We start from the raw sequence: 14,448 nt of genomic DNA on the forward strand, positions 1-14,448 counted from the left end.
TTTCTGCTATATATTCAGGTGGAGGAGAGTTACCGAAATTTGGAAATGAATAATGATTTGCTTTTCGATAAAAATGTTGAGACGATCAAGAAGATAGATGAAGAGTACTGCACGCTACCATATAGAAGATTTTGATCTTTATGTTAACTAATTAGTTGTAACTTAGAGATATCCATGTTACCAAATTAGTGGCTATACATTTCTGACTTTTATGCTATATATACATACATTTTATGATATATCTATGTTTTATTTGATAAATAATAGTCTCAATTATAATGTGTCAAAAATATATATTTCCCTTAGGGAAATTATATATATATATATTACTTTAAATTAAAAAACGTTATCTGTAAAAATAAAAAATAAAAAGCCTGACCAAAAAAAAAAATTAAATGCTTTTCCTAGCGCTTTTTTTCTGTATAAAGCGCTATCTAAACCTAGTGTTAAATAGCGTTTTAAAACAAAAAACGCTATTTTTAACCCCCTTAGTTGGCGTTTATTTTTGAAAGCGCTATCTAAGGAGAATCTTTGCTAGCGCTTTTGGACATAAAGCGCTATATAAACCCTGTTTTAGATAGCGCTTTTATAAAGATAAAAAGCGCTATATTACCTTTACCAGCGCCATTTACAGTAGCGCTTCAAAAGCGCTATCTAAAGCCAAAAAAAAGCGCTATATAAGCCCATTTTTGTAGTAGTGGTTATTTTGTAGTTGCTATAGTTATCTTATTATGAGTATGCATCACTTTATATAAGCATTACCATTCTTGATTAGAATCAATGAAAAATAACCAATTTCTCTTTCTAAACTTCTCTCTAAATTTCAGAGTATAATCCCTGCTCGAATTAGGTGATATCACCTAACTTCTCACTTTTCTCCAAAGTCCGGAGTATGATCCTACCTAATAGTATCACCTAAATTTCAGTGTATTACAATATTTGATCAATTTCGTTGTTAATCTGCAATAACTTGGTCATCTATGTTGATATTCCAACAATTCCCTCCCACATATATATTGGAGCTGATATATATCATATCATCTACAGAATATGAAAAGTAACATGCATTATTTGAGAATAATAATACAAAGTACGAATATAAGAAAAATAACACAATTTAAATGTTCCCTATATCGATCCCTAGCTTTAATAGCTATCTCCTATGAAGCTAAAATGAAAGAGCAATCACAAGCCAACAATGACATCTTGTAACTAATTTAATTTTCTCAATTAGTTGATAGAATAGATAAATTAATTAGAAGTGCCTTTGGTTGTGAATGCTTATTTAGTTTGAAGACGCACCAAAGAGTAGTAAGCACCACAAGGTCCTTTATCCAACAATGCTTTGTGAGTTCCAATTTCAACCATTTTCCCCTTTTCTAAAACAGCAATAACATCACAATTGTGTATGGTACTCAACCTATGTGCTACAACCACACTAGTCCTTCCAACCATTACCTTATTCAATGCATCTTGCACTACCTTCTCTGAATTATTATCTAGTGCACTTGTTGCCTCATCTAGTAGCAACACCTTTGGATTCTTCAACATAGCTCTAGCTATTGCTATCCTTTGTTTTTGACCACCTGAAAGTTGCACCCCTTTGTCCCCACACCATGTCTCATACCCATCTTTCAAACTAGCAATGAAATCATGAGCATTGGCTACTTTTGCTGCCTCTATGATCTCAATCTCATCAATGTTGTCACATGTTGCTCCATATGCAATGTTGTCTCTTATGGTTCCATTTATCAACGTTGGTTCTTGGCTCACAAGTGCTATGTGTTTTCTTAGTGACTTTAGGTTATATGATTTTATGTCCATGCCATCTATTGTCACATCTCCTTTTATCGGGTCATAGAATCGCTCTATTAATCCTATGATGGTTGATTTGCCAGACCCGCTTTGCCCCACTAATGCCGTCGATTTCCCTGCTTCAATTTTGATTGAAAAACCTTGAAAGATTGCCACATCGGGCCTAGAGGGGTAAGCGAAATGCACGTCGAAGATTTCGATATGGCCCATTAATGTCTCGGGCATAATTCCATTAGGGTTGTCTGGCTTGATTTTGGTAGACCGATCAAGAATGGCGAAAATTGAGCTCACAACATCAACACCTTTGGCAAGGTCTTTCGTCATGCTGCCAGCATCACCTATAACCCGTCCCGTGCTCACGACCACCATAAAACTCTCGAACAATGCTTTCCTTGTTATGTTCCCATCAGCAATAAGCTTGGCGCCGTACCAATAATTCATGGCCCAAGAACAAGATAAGAGGAATTGTGAAAACCCAAGCCCAATACCAGCAAACCACGACTGTCGAAAATTCTCTTGAATTGGGTCTTGTTGGGATGTTTCAAGCATTTTGAGTATTCTATCTTGAGAAGAAAAAGCAGTTATGGTTCTATGATTTGAAACAGCTTCAGCAGCTATCTTACTACTTTGTTGTTGGGCCTTCATAGATTTACTTGACATGCTTTTGAGTAATACACTTCTTGTGTAAAAGCAAGCTATTATAATTGGTTGAATGGCTATCATAACAAGGTTGAGCCTCCATGAAATGACTAGACCCATAGTGTATGCTGTTGCTACTGCTGAGAATGTTTGTACCAACAAAGCCATTCTGTCACCAACTAATGACCTCACCTAAACAGAAATTTGTCCCCATTAATCACAGTATCACTCATTATATTAGATTAGATTAGCATATACAAAAAGTTAATCAAAGAAAACATAAGATAAGGCATGATGGATTCAAGCACTTCCAATTGATGTATTCCATGTGTGTGTTAATTTTGATCAAAAGTACTTCATGTTAGTGTAAAACTAATTATATTTACTAAGTGTGCTGCCCGTAATGTGTTACTATCAATTTGTAAAAGTATAATAAAAACGTACCACGTTCGCATCATTGGCAAGTCGAGAACAAATAGCGCCACTGGAATTTTCTTCTCGATCGAACCACCCAACTTCAAATGTGAGCATTTTAGAAAACATGCTCTCTCTGACGCGTTTAGTCAAATACTCTCCCATGTAAGCAAAGTTATAATGCTGTCCAATATTAACCACCAAAGATATCAACGATAGACCCAGAAAGCAAAGAGAATAGATTTTAATCTTGTTTTTCATCTCGTCATAATCCGTTTGGAAATACACAGATATCATCGACCCCATTGTAAATGCGTAAACAGGTTGAACTGCACCAAACACCATTGCACTCAAACACCCTAAAACTGCTTGCTTCCATTCTGGAGCATTCAATAGAAGTAATTTCCAAAATGACACCGGATTATTTAGTTGATTCTCGTCTTCTTCATTTTTGTTGTTATTTGTACTAGCCTGACGAACACTAATGTGATCTTCAGCTGAACTAGTAGGGTCCACTAGACATGTGATATCAGTGTCTACATCCGTGAAAGTAGCTGCAACATTTTCATCTGATTGTGTTTTGGATTTGTTGGTTTGTTGAAGGCGGACGAGGGACGAGTAGAGGCCATTTTCATTTTGGAGAAGTTCATCCTGTGAGCCAATCTCATTGACTCTTCCATCGTGCACAACGGCAACAATGTCAGCATTTTGGATTGTGGAGAGGCGGTGGGCGATTATGATGGCAGTGCATTCGGTTGTTGCATTTTCGAGTGCTTGTTGGACCATTTTTTCTGACTCAGTGTCTAACGCACTAGTTGCTTCATCCAAAAGAAAGATTCGCGGTTTCTTAATTATTGCTCGAGCAATTGCTATTCTTTGTTTTTGTCCACCTGATAATTGAATCCCTCTTTCTCCAACCTGTACATGTCATTAGTAGGACAACGTAAAATCTCAAATATAAACGAAGATTCTTTTTTCAGATTCATTTAATAACTGATGTAAGATCTATATTATAAACCAGATAAAATAAAACATGCTATACTTGCAAATAAAATATACCTGAGTATTGTAACCTTGAGGAAGCAAAGAAATGAAATCATGAGCATTACAAATTTTGGCAGCCTCAACAATCTCATCTTCAGAAGCATCTTCTTTACCAAAAATTATATTCTCTTTAATGCTTGTTGCAAATAAAGCAGGCTCTTGACTAACCAAACCCATCATTGACCTAAGCCATTTAATCTGCAAGTTATGAATAGCTACTCCATCAAGACGTATCTCACCGCCAATTGGATCATAAAACCGTTGCAATAAAGATATCACAGTTGATTTCCCTGAACCACTCTCACCAACCAATGCCAATGTTTTCCCTGCTGGAATCTTGAGACACAAGTTTTTAAGGATAATGGTTTCTGGTCTTGTTGGATATGCAAATTCTACATGGTCAAATTCCACTTCACCAAAAACATTGTTTAATATCTCTCCTTTTGTATTGTTGGAATCTATCTTGGGAACTCTTTCTATTACTCTCTTTATTCTTTCACCAGCTGAACATGCTTCTGAGAAATACTTTATGTTTAATAAACTTGCTCCTAATCCTCTGTTTCACATAATAGTAACAAACACAAATCACTCAATTAGCTTGCAATTTTTTAAATTCTAAATTAAATGGAGAATGGAAAAAAGATTCATAATTTTGTTCTTTCTTTTACTTTCACAAAATTAGTCCAAAGTTGTTTTTAAAATAAGAGTTTAATTACTTCTACCAAAAAAAAAAGTAAACTAGAAGATAATTGTGTAAAAAAGTGTTGAATTTGTAACCTCAAAGGAGATGTAGTATTAATATCCTCTAGGAAGGTTGTAAAATGAGGATTATTATCAATTTCATTGATGTAAAAAAAAATTCCAATTTTATTTTAAAGTTTTATGCAAAATATTTTACTAATATATGATTGAATCTGTGTAGAACTTTTTTACATAATAAGTTTATGGAAATTAAGCTTAACTGAATGTAGATTTCAAGTATCAAGTGAGTAATATGTCTTTTTTTGCTTTAAATAGTATTTTTCCCTGCAAATATAATATCTTTTGCTTTCAAGTCCCTACAAAGTTTTGTTTTTGTTAGTCCTTGCAAATATGACACTTATTTATTGCTGGTCCTTCTTGTTTTGTTTTTGTCTACATAATTTTTTTCATATTAGAATTGGTTCATATAACAAAAATAGAATACATTATTTTAGTCACACTGAAATGATAAATAATAAGGAAAAAAAATCAACATAAATAAATTTAGCAAATACTAAAACAAACTCCAATGACCAAAAGTAAACAGTAATAATTTTGCAAGAACTAAGCTATTGAAACATTATATTATTTTAGCAATTGTCCCAAAAAATAAACATAATATTACAGAAATTAAAAGCAAAAAATATTATATATATTTTTAAGGAAAAAAGTATTATATTTGTTGGGACTAAAAGTATATTTAAACCTATTTTTTATAGAGATTAAAATAGAAAAGTACATATTTGGTTGACTAAAAAGTTATATTTTTTGACAGAGTTGACTAAAAAGTTATTAAAAAGTAAAAATAAAATATTAAAATGAAAGAGATAAGAGGTAGAAAGAATTACAATCCACCAACAGTTATGGATGCTCCAACTGCAAAAACTGTCCCTCCTTTAGCACCATGATACATGACCAATTTGCTACCATAATAGCACATGAAGGACCAAATTGCAAAGACAACACCATTGCTTCCAATGGCTAAACCTTTAGCTAATCCTTGTTTTAAACCCAAATTAACAATCCCTTGCAAAGCATTAGAGAAAGCAGACATGGATTTGTTTTCTCCCACAAATGAATAGACAGTTCTAATAGAAGATATTGTTTGTTCAGCAATTGTACCAGCTTGATTATACTCTTCTCTAATTTTGCAAGATAAACCCATCAAAACCTTGCCATAGATTATTCCAGGGATCACTAGAAGAATAACAAATGGAAATGCTACAATGGCCATTCTCCATAGCATTGTAAATGCCACTATGTAGCTCCCAATGAACAATGAAATGTTCATCATGAAATTTGGAACCTGTTTAACAAGAAGTTAACTCCATGTTAATACAAGTAATATTTATTTGCAAAGTTGCTTGTAATTTATTAATATGTTTCCTTGATTTAGATCGGACAGTCGAGATGAGTAATTTATTAATATGTTTCCTTGATTTTGATATAGTATATGTTTGAAATAGTGTCAGTCTTCAAATATCACATCACGAGACAGTTTCTATCGTGGTTTTTTTTTTTAGTACAAAGTTTCTACCGTGGTTTTTAAAAGCTACAAAAGGTAGCTTCACATAAAACGCACGTTTGGACAATTTTCACCGCTAAAACAAACAGGCCAATAAAGGTTTATGATATGCCAACTAGGTAGCTGCAGAATTCTTTGATTAAAAATAAAAGATTAATTTAACTAAAAAAATAAATGGAAAGAATTCTTTAATCACCTTCTCACTAAGAACATCTTGAATTATAAGAGTGTCATTGGAGACACTAGTGATGATTTCTGAGGTGCTTGTAACCTGCAAATCAAAGTAAGCAACTTCTTGCCCAAGTACTGCTTTTAAGTACTTGTATCTCATTCTTGCAGCTTGTCTTCCACTTGTCCTTGTCCAACAATATCCCTCTTAATAATAATGTCCAAAAATAAAAGAAAAATAAACTACATTAATAATTTTACATGTTGTAAATTAAAAAGAGAATAAAAAATCAAATCATAAAAAACAATCAAATCATATGATAAAATAAATAAGATTATTTTATATCCATTAAAAAAAATGGGTACCGATATACTCATAGGAAAAATTAATTTAAATTCACTTAAATTTAATTGAAGATAAATAACAAATAATTATATGTTGGTTGATGTACTCAACAAAATACTAGGATATATTTCCTCAAAATAAAAAATAAAAAATACTAGGATACATTAGAACATTCATTGAAAATAAGTTGCAAAGACTCACCAAGAAAGCAAACAAGAAAAGTTGCACAAGCCAAATATAACCAAACCAATGCATTCTACATCATCAATAAAACCAAACCCAGTTAGCTACTTTTTTTCATGTGTTTGTGAGAGTGTGGTGAGAGAGAAAGTGAAAAAGAGATGACAGAAAGAGAGAGGGGGGGACCTTGTTGATGTTATGGATGAAAGTGTCTCCATCCATGGTAGATGAACTTCCTATATTGTTAATCATGTGGCTACAAATATACAAAATCAAAGGACCGTTGAAGCCTTCACCAATTGCTCCAATGGTACCTAAAATCATAAGGAACCAATCTTCCCCATCGGCATGCATGAAAATGGACCTAATAGACCCATTCATGTTCATATTTTCATTCATAACAATATCTTTACCCATTTTCTTGACACACCCTTTTTTTAGAAACAAAGAAGAGTGAGATTTGTTTCATGGCCTTGAAACTATGTTGTTACGTTATGTATTTATAAGACTCATTTTTTAATATTTTATTATTTAATTAGATTCCAAAATCATTATGAATGGGTAAATATTTTAAAAACAATATATATTATTATTTAATTATTTAATTAAATATTTTTTAATATTTTATTATTTAATTAAATATTTTTTTTAACATCAAATGTTATTATGTTAATTATTATGCTAGTGTTTTCTTCCTTGTCATAATTCAAACCATTTACCTTTAGCTTCTCAACTCCTTTTAATTATTTATCAATGAGGAGTTTTAATTAAGGGTCATCTAGTTAAGGAAGCTAAAAGAAGAAATTGTAAAAAAAAAAAGACACTTTTTAAACCTTTAATGTATTGAATACACAACTTTCAATGCAAATATTACTATATTTGCTTCCTTAACCAGTGCCGCAGGGGCATCGGTTAACATTTTCCTTTAATTAATTAGTGATCAAATTAATATTTGGAACTCATGTCCAATACTTTGTATACTATGTTAAGTGTTACACATTATATATTATGAGATGGAATACCGTTCCATTCAATATAAATTATTGCTTATTGAAAAAACTGATAAAGTTAATTAGATCGTTATTTTTATAATTAATTACTTAATTAGTTGTTATGAATGTGATGATGACCCATTTAATAGTCCAATATAATCGACGCAATACATATTAATTTTTTCTCCCTATATGAAGAGGACCTAAAACATAGTGAGTTTCAGTTGAAGAAGATCCAAAGTTAACGATTAGTCGTTTTATATTTCTTACTTTATGTTTCAGGATCACTATTATCGAGCAAACAGGAGTAATAGATTAAGATATTCATGATATCTTTGCATGCTCGTGTTTAAGTGGTATCGAATAATCGAAGTCTAACTTTTATGTTGGTTTAATAAGATTGTTGCACCTTTTTCTATATCATATTTGTGGAGACCGGTTAATATGGACATCTAAAATTAGTCTTAAAGTGGAATTTTGCCATTTTTAATTTATATCTATATTATATATAAAGAAAATGACATATTTCAGTATTTTTGGGTTGAATTTTTCCTTCCAAAAATACCCTCAATTTTCAATACAAATAATACATGTAACAAATAGATAAGAATAAATTTAAATATTAAAATAAAAATGTAACAAAAATAAATGTTCAGTTTTTTCCTTTATCATTTAAAAAGTGTAACAAACTAGATGAATGTATATATATTTATTTTTTCAGTATCCCAATTATACCATTAAACAACAACTTTTTTCTATAATAAATATTGTTGTTGTTGTCCTTAAAATATAAGAATTTAGATTATATATTTTTGTTATATTGTTGGTGTCATTGAAATAGATAATTATGATTAGTTTGATTTTTGATAATTTGAAAGTAAAAAATAATTATATTTTTACTTTTAATCAAAATTAAAATTTCATAAAAAACATCGTTCATAATTTTCAAACGTTAGCATAATAAAAAGAGCAGAAAGACGGACACGTGAGTGTCGTCTTTTGCCAGTAAACTATAAATTTTATAATAAAAAAATTAAGAACGAAAATAATCTATTATTAAAATTTAGAAAAAAAATGAGAGGTCCACCGTTATACCGGATTAATATTAGATAACCCCTATATTTGTTTTGCTGTCTTAAATTCTTCCCTTGTCCGAACCCTTATTTTTAAATTTTGGGGCTTTGGTTAATTTCCCCAATTCATGCGACACCTTTTTTTAAGCGATTATTAAAGAATATAATATCGATTAAATAGTTAATTTATTTGGAGGTTCTAATAATAGACTTTTGTCTCTTTTTGCATCTTTTAAAATAAATTATTTAAAGAAAAGAATAATAATATGACGTTAGATTTTGACCAAAATTTTTTTTGACGTGAGACCTTTGGTTTTGAAGCCTTTTGCTTTGTTTTTACGATGACATAGTATCACTAATTTTCAGTCCTGCAAACCAAAATGGTCAAAAAAAGTCCTCTAAAGCAAAGTGGTCAAAAGAAAGTCATCTAGACCAAAGTGAATAATAATATTCACTTTATTATTGTATGCTATAGTTTTACTTATATGCTCAATTACATTTTATTTTTTTTTTGAGCAAATGCTCAATTACAATTTAGATCTTTCTATTTTGACACATTCACAAAACTTTCCAATACTTTAAAATTCAACAATTTTGATCCCTTCCTCTCATTTTTGTGTTTGAATTAAGTTGATTCGAAGACATATTTTGTTTATTGTTTTTTTCATGATAACAAAGAAAAATAATAGTTTATCTATTGATTCCCGTCAAAAACAGTTTAATAAAGTGTGCAAATCATCAAAAGTGTTAACCAGATATATTAATGGTCTGTCTATCTATGTAAATGTGGTTGTTTTAATAGTAATAATTTAGAAACAATAAAGAGCAATGACGTGGTTTACCATTTGAGCGAGTTTCCGCGAGCGAGTGCGAAAGCGTTTGTGGCTAGCACTGCTCAATAATAAATTATGTATTACTAAGTTAAATAATTACATAAGATTATTATTCCTTCCGTCCTATAATAACGAAGTCATTTGTAAAAAAATATTGTACCAAGAATAATGATCTATTTCACTTTTTAATACAACGTTAATTACTTTTTTTCAACTACTCCATTCGTCCATATATCTAACCACTCATTTGACTTTATTTTTGTCTCTAAATCTAAACCCCTTTTCAAATTACTAGATGCATTTATTATTATTTTCCTAAACATACCCCTAATTAATACTACTAACTTATCTTGAAATTTAAAAAGTCAAATTTAATACATATACAAACAAAGGGCAATATGGTAATATTAACACACAAAACAGACATAGTAATTACACTGACAGCTTTTCTTAAGAAATGTGAAAAAAGTAAAGGGAGATTACATTAAAGGACGGAGGGAGTATAACTCTAATTAATATTACTTTCATCACTGTCAGTTCAATATATTCTACTTTATATTTATGATAAAGAAGAATGCATCAATACTTGACAAAGACACTCAAAATCATTTTTCTCTCTCTTTCATTTATATACTTTTCTTAATTTGTATGAGATGGTCAATTGACTCGGTTAAACTTGGATGGAGGGAGTATAAACTAATAATCTAATAAAGCATTCCGTTTCGGTCAAGGTTCAAGATAATATCTCTCAAAAAAAAGGTTCAAGATAATATGTCTAGATCAATACTCAAGAAGTCAATCTGGAATACTATTTAGATTATTTCCATCTAGTCTAGATCAAGTTCAAAGTTCACTCAGCAATCGATCCATTAAACCAATCATTTGATGAAGGACCAATGTCATTTGTATCTAGTCAAGAGTTAAAGCATCAAATCAAATCAACTAATTAAGTAGTTTACTCGATAAACTCAATCTTGAATAGTCCAATTCCTCAACGTTAATTTCTTTATTGCAAAGGAGACAAAAGTTCTTAAGAGAACTCAAAGACGATAATTCATTGGAGACGATAATTCATTGGAGACGAGCTTTGAAGCAACGATTTAAAATAATCTAGTATTTTGATATCTGTACATTGATACATTCTCGAAGTGTGTTATCCCTAAACAATCACACAAGTCCACAATGGCTCTTTGTATGAACTTTTGTCTCATCTCAAAGCTCCAACGTCGTTCTTCTCAATGGATACTTTCTTCACCAGTATAAAATCAAGATTATTAAAGTTGAAGAAAAACGAAAGTCTCCCTCAAAAAAAAGAAAGTCATTGTTGGACCACCCAATGTAGTAGGGAAGAGACTAACCATCATTTTCTATACAAAATAACGATGGAGTTTGATGGAGTCTGTAAAAGTTAGAAAAACACAAGAATGTGGTTGAATTGTGTCGGCTTTTTTAAAAGAAAAAAAAAATAAGTGTTTATATAAATAGTTCAAAGTCTGATAAGAAGCAGAGTTTTATCAGAGTCTTAAACAGAGTTATATAGCGAAATTAAATTAAACACAAAGAGATGGAAGTGAGAGAGAGAGACTGCACAAGAAAATTATATTGATTCGTCCCACAAACCGAGAGTAGTTCAGTCCACTTGCACTTCCAAGAAATTTTCACTATAATCTTACATATTACAATTTTCTTAAACACATAAGTAAGAGACTACATTTACTCAATCACACAAGAAAGAGACTTCTACAATAAGAATTTAACAAATAAAATCAGACTGTGGTTTACACTTAATATACAATCAGAGGTGTAATAGATTTAAGTTCAGGTGACTTCTGATACTTAAGAAATTCTAATATATGAAAGTTTGTGAGACTTTCTGTAAGTGTTTGCACGCTATATAATTTGACAGAGTAAGGGCACTTCTAAAATGATAGAAGTCTTGTTATGTTCTTCAACTGCTCATCTTCTTTTATAGGAGAGAATGAGAAAGTCATTGTTGAAGAAGCGCCAACACATCATATTAGTCCTTGAGAAACTTGATAAGAGATATTGAGATGTTGCCTCAAATGGATAATGTCTATGAGTAGCCATTAAAAATTCATTTTCTTCTAATAGAATGATCTGCTACTTTCTCTTCATACTTGAATTTCTTTGTTTTTTCTACACATGGTTAGAAGGAGACAAATTGTACTACCTTGAGTCTGATAGTGATATTTCTTCAGAAGAAAACAAACTGGTTAAGAGTCTTCATCTTCTGACATGGCAACAAACATCATTACAAAATAATAATAAAACATACCGTAGAGAGAACAAGAGGAGGATGAAGATCCTCTACATTAAAGCTCTGATGCTTGATATTTGCCTTATACCGCTAGCTTAAACTTCATGCTTATGCGTAGGCGCATGGAGTGAGGTGCAGGTGCATACGAGGAAGTAGAAAATGACGCCTCTTGCACAGAGGCGCATGGCCTAAGCCCTGGTGCGCTTTTGGAAGCCATTTCTTCAAATACCTTCTAAGAGTCGTTTCTTCAATCTTCATATCCATGATCTTTCACATGATATCTTGTTTTCCCGATTTACATGACTTCTCACTAAAAAGACTCAAAACACATATGAAGTTGCACGATTTAGGATAAAATTAAATTACAATGATTCGATTGAAAACAATACAAAAAGTTCCTAAAATCATTAACAACTCCTTTAAATGACTTCTAATTTGCCTTCAAATGCAAAGAAATAACTAAAATCATATCCTAAAATATCATATGATGTGAAATTATCGTTCTCGCAGGTCGGATGATGTTTTACACAATGTCCGGGTCAATGTGTACAACAATTATAACGAAAATAACAAACAACCAGAAATAAATAAATTGCGATAAAGAATAACATAAGAGATTGGTAACCCAATTCGGTGCAACGTCACCTACTCTGGGGGCATCCACCCAAGAATGGAAATTTACTCTCAATAGTATTAATTCCTAGTCTTATGTGAACAAACCTTGTTCACTGCCTCTTGACCTAATATTACCGTGTATTTCTATCTAGGACTCCCCATAAATTTGAGAAACCCCTCTCACTTTCTCTCAATCACTAACCCCGGTGATTGACTCAATCACAGTTACAATAAAGTAGGAGAACAACTCGAATACACAAACCAACTCTTGCTAGATACACTAGAGTGGTATACAAAGAACAAATTAAACGACAACTAAAACAAACCAACTCTATGCTTTGGTAATCAATAGAAGCATTGTGGTGTACAAATAAAACATAGAGACAAAAAAAAAACCTAATACTTAGTTCTTTTAATCCTGATTTCGCCAATAGAAACTAGGGTTTGACCATCTTTAATTAGCCATCCATGTTTTGAGCATTTTCTTCAACATGCCAAAATATATTTGCATCAAATCTTCCTTCTAGAAATATATTTGCATCAAATCTTCCTTCTAGAAACATATGGTACAAAAATATATTTTCATCAAATCTTTCTTCTAGAAATATATTTGCATCAAATCTTTTATATTTTCGGCACGAATCTTCTAGAAACAGTGAATATATTTAAGACAAATATTTTATATTTTCGACACCAATCTTCTCGAAACATAAGATATATTTGTAACAAACCTTTCTTGAAACCAAGTTGAAGTGCACGCCAACTTAAACCGACGTCAAATAAACTTCTAGAAACACCAAGTAACTTTGAGCACAAGATAACACACATTGCATCTAGAAATATGCGAGAAATATGATACATAACCTTGAACCTAGATGATGCACTACATGCTGGAACATCATGTACCACATCTTTGCGGAACTTATTGTTTTAACAAATATTCAAAAACACAACAATCCCCCCCCCCCCCCCCTTTGGCAAATTTTGACTAAAACAGTCTACAACAGAGAATATGTGTGTATTAGGGAAGAAAAATAACTCTTTAATAGAAAACGTCTTCAAAGAGAATAAGAAAAATTCATCTTTAAAATATTTCCCATTAGAGACACATAAGCAGCATAATGGTTAAAGAGTAACACATAAAATATGCTACACACGTCAACAAAACACCATAGAAGGAAAACATACCCAGAATACAATCATCTTCAATCTCAAAAGGCATATACCATATCCAACATCTAGAAAAATAACATAAAAGTCATATGTAGTCATAACACACACATCACTACCACTCCCTCTTGTTTGAATAATTTGACAAAGGCATAAGAAAAACATTGTTCTTGGAAACATCGGTTACATACCAGCAAAGGTACAAACAGTAGTTTCTGTAGATTTTTAGAATAATCACAATTATTTTGTGTACCTTCTTCTCTTCTAGCTTACTCTTCTTCCTCATCCTCCTTCTTAGACGTCATCAACCTTATCAAAAAATCCACATTCTGCTTCCTCAATGTGCAAGATTAAATAGTGTCTTACAGAGCTTTCGAGACTTCCTTGATCTCATTCAAAACATCCACTTTGGTATCCTGAGACATTGTGTTTCCTTGAGCTCCCATCAACAGATTGATCTTGACAGGTAAACACCACAATGTCTGGAACATGTGGTCTGACAAACAACATATAATCAAAAGTCAGAGGCACTCCCTTTTTGCTTTGGAATTTGTCTAGCTTCACAATCTTTGGGTGTTGACTAAGAATAATCTATGTGATTACACTAGGAAAATC

At 31.6% G+C, this 14,448-nt stretch overlaps 1 protein-coding gene across 1 annotated transcript; it reads right to left on the reverse strand.

The window, feature by feature from the left end:
• Nucleotides 1-1,053: 1,053 nt before the first annotated feature.
• On the reverse strand, nt 1,054-7,347 carry LOC146906774 (ABC transporter B family member 15-like). Its single transcript, XM_085730856.1, has 7 exons — nt 7,059-7,347; nt 6,894-6,948; nt 6,375-6,553; nt 5,502-5,959; nt 3,928-4,468; nt 2,899-3,786; nt 1,054-2,646 (listed from the first exon to the last, which is right to left on the reverse strand). Exons 1-7 carry the CDS (start codon nt 7,287-7,289, stop codon nt 1,282-1,284), a joined length of 3,717 nt encoding a protein of 1,238 aa, XP_085586982.1. The 5' UTR covers nt 7,290-7,347; the 3' UTR covers nt 1,054-1,281.
• Between the last annotated feature and the right edge of the window lie 7,101 nt (nt 7,348-14,448).

The sequence above is a fragment of the Medicago sativa genome, chromosome 7, assembly GCF_051527215.1.
Source record: "Medicago sativa cultivar Bolivia chromosome 7, Bolivia_mono, whole genome shotgun sequence".
Lineage (NCBI taxonomy): Eukaryota > Viridiplantae > Streptophyta > Magnoliopsida > Fabales > Fabaceae > Medicago > Medicago sativa.

Excerpts from the sequence above, each read along its gene's own strand:
- LOC146906774 (XM_085730856.1), bottom strand. The coding sequence starts at position 7,289 with ATGGGTAAAGATATTGTTATGAATGAAAATATGAACATGAATGGGTCT. Across the intron at positions 5,960-6,374 it reads AAGATGTTCTTAGTGAGAAG|GTTCCAAATTTCATGATGAA; the intron begins GTGATTAAAGAA and ends CTTGTTAAACAG. Across the intron at positions 4,469-5,501 it reads TCCATAACTGTTGGTGGATT|AGGATTAGGAGCAAGTTTAT; the intron begins GTAATTCTTTCT and ends TATGTGAAACAG.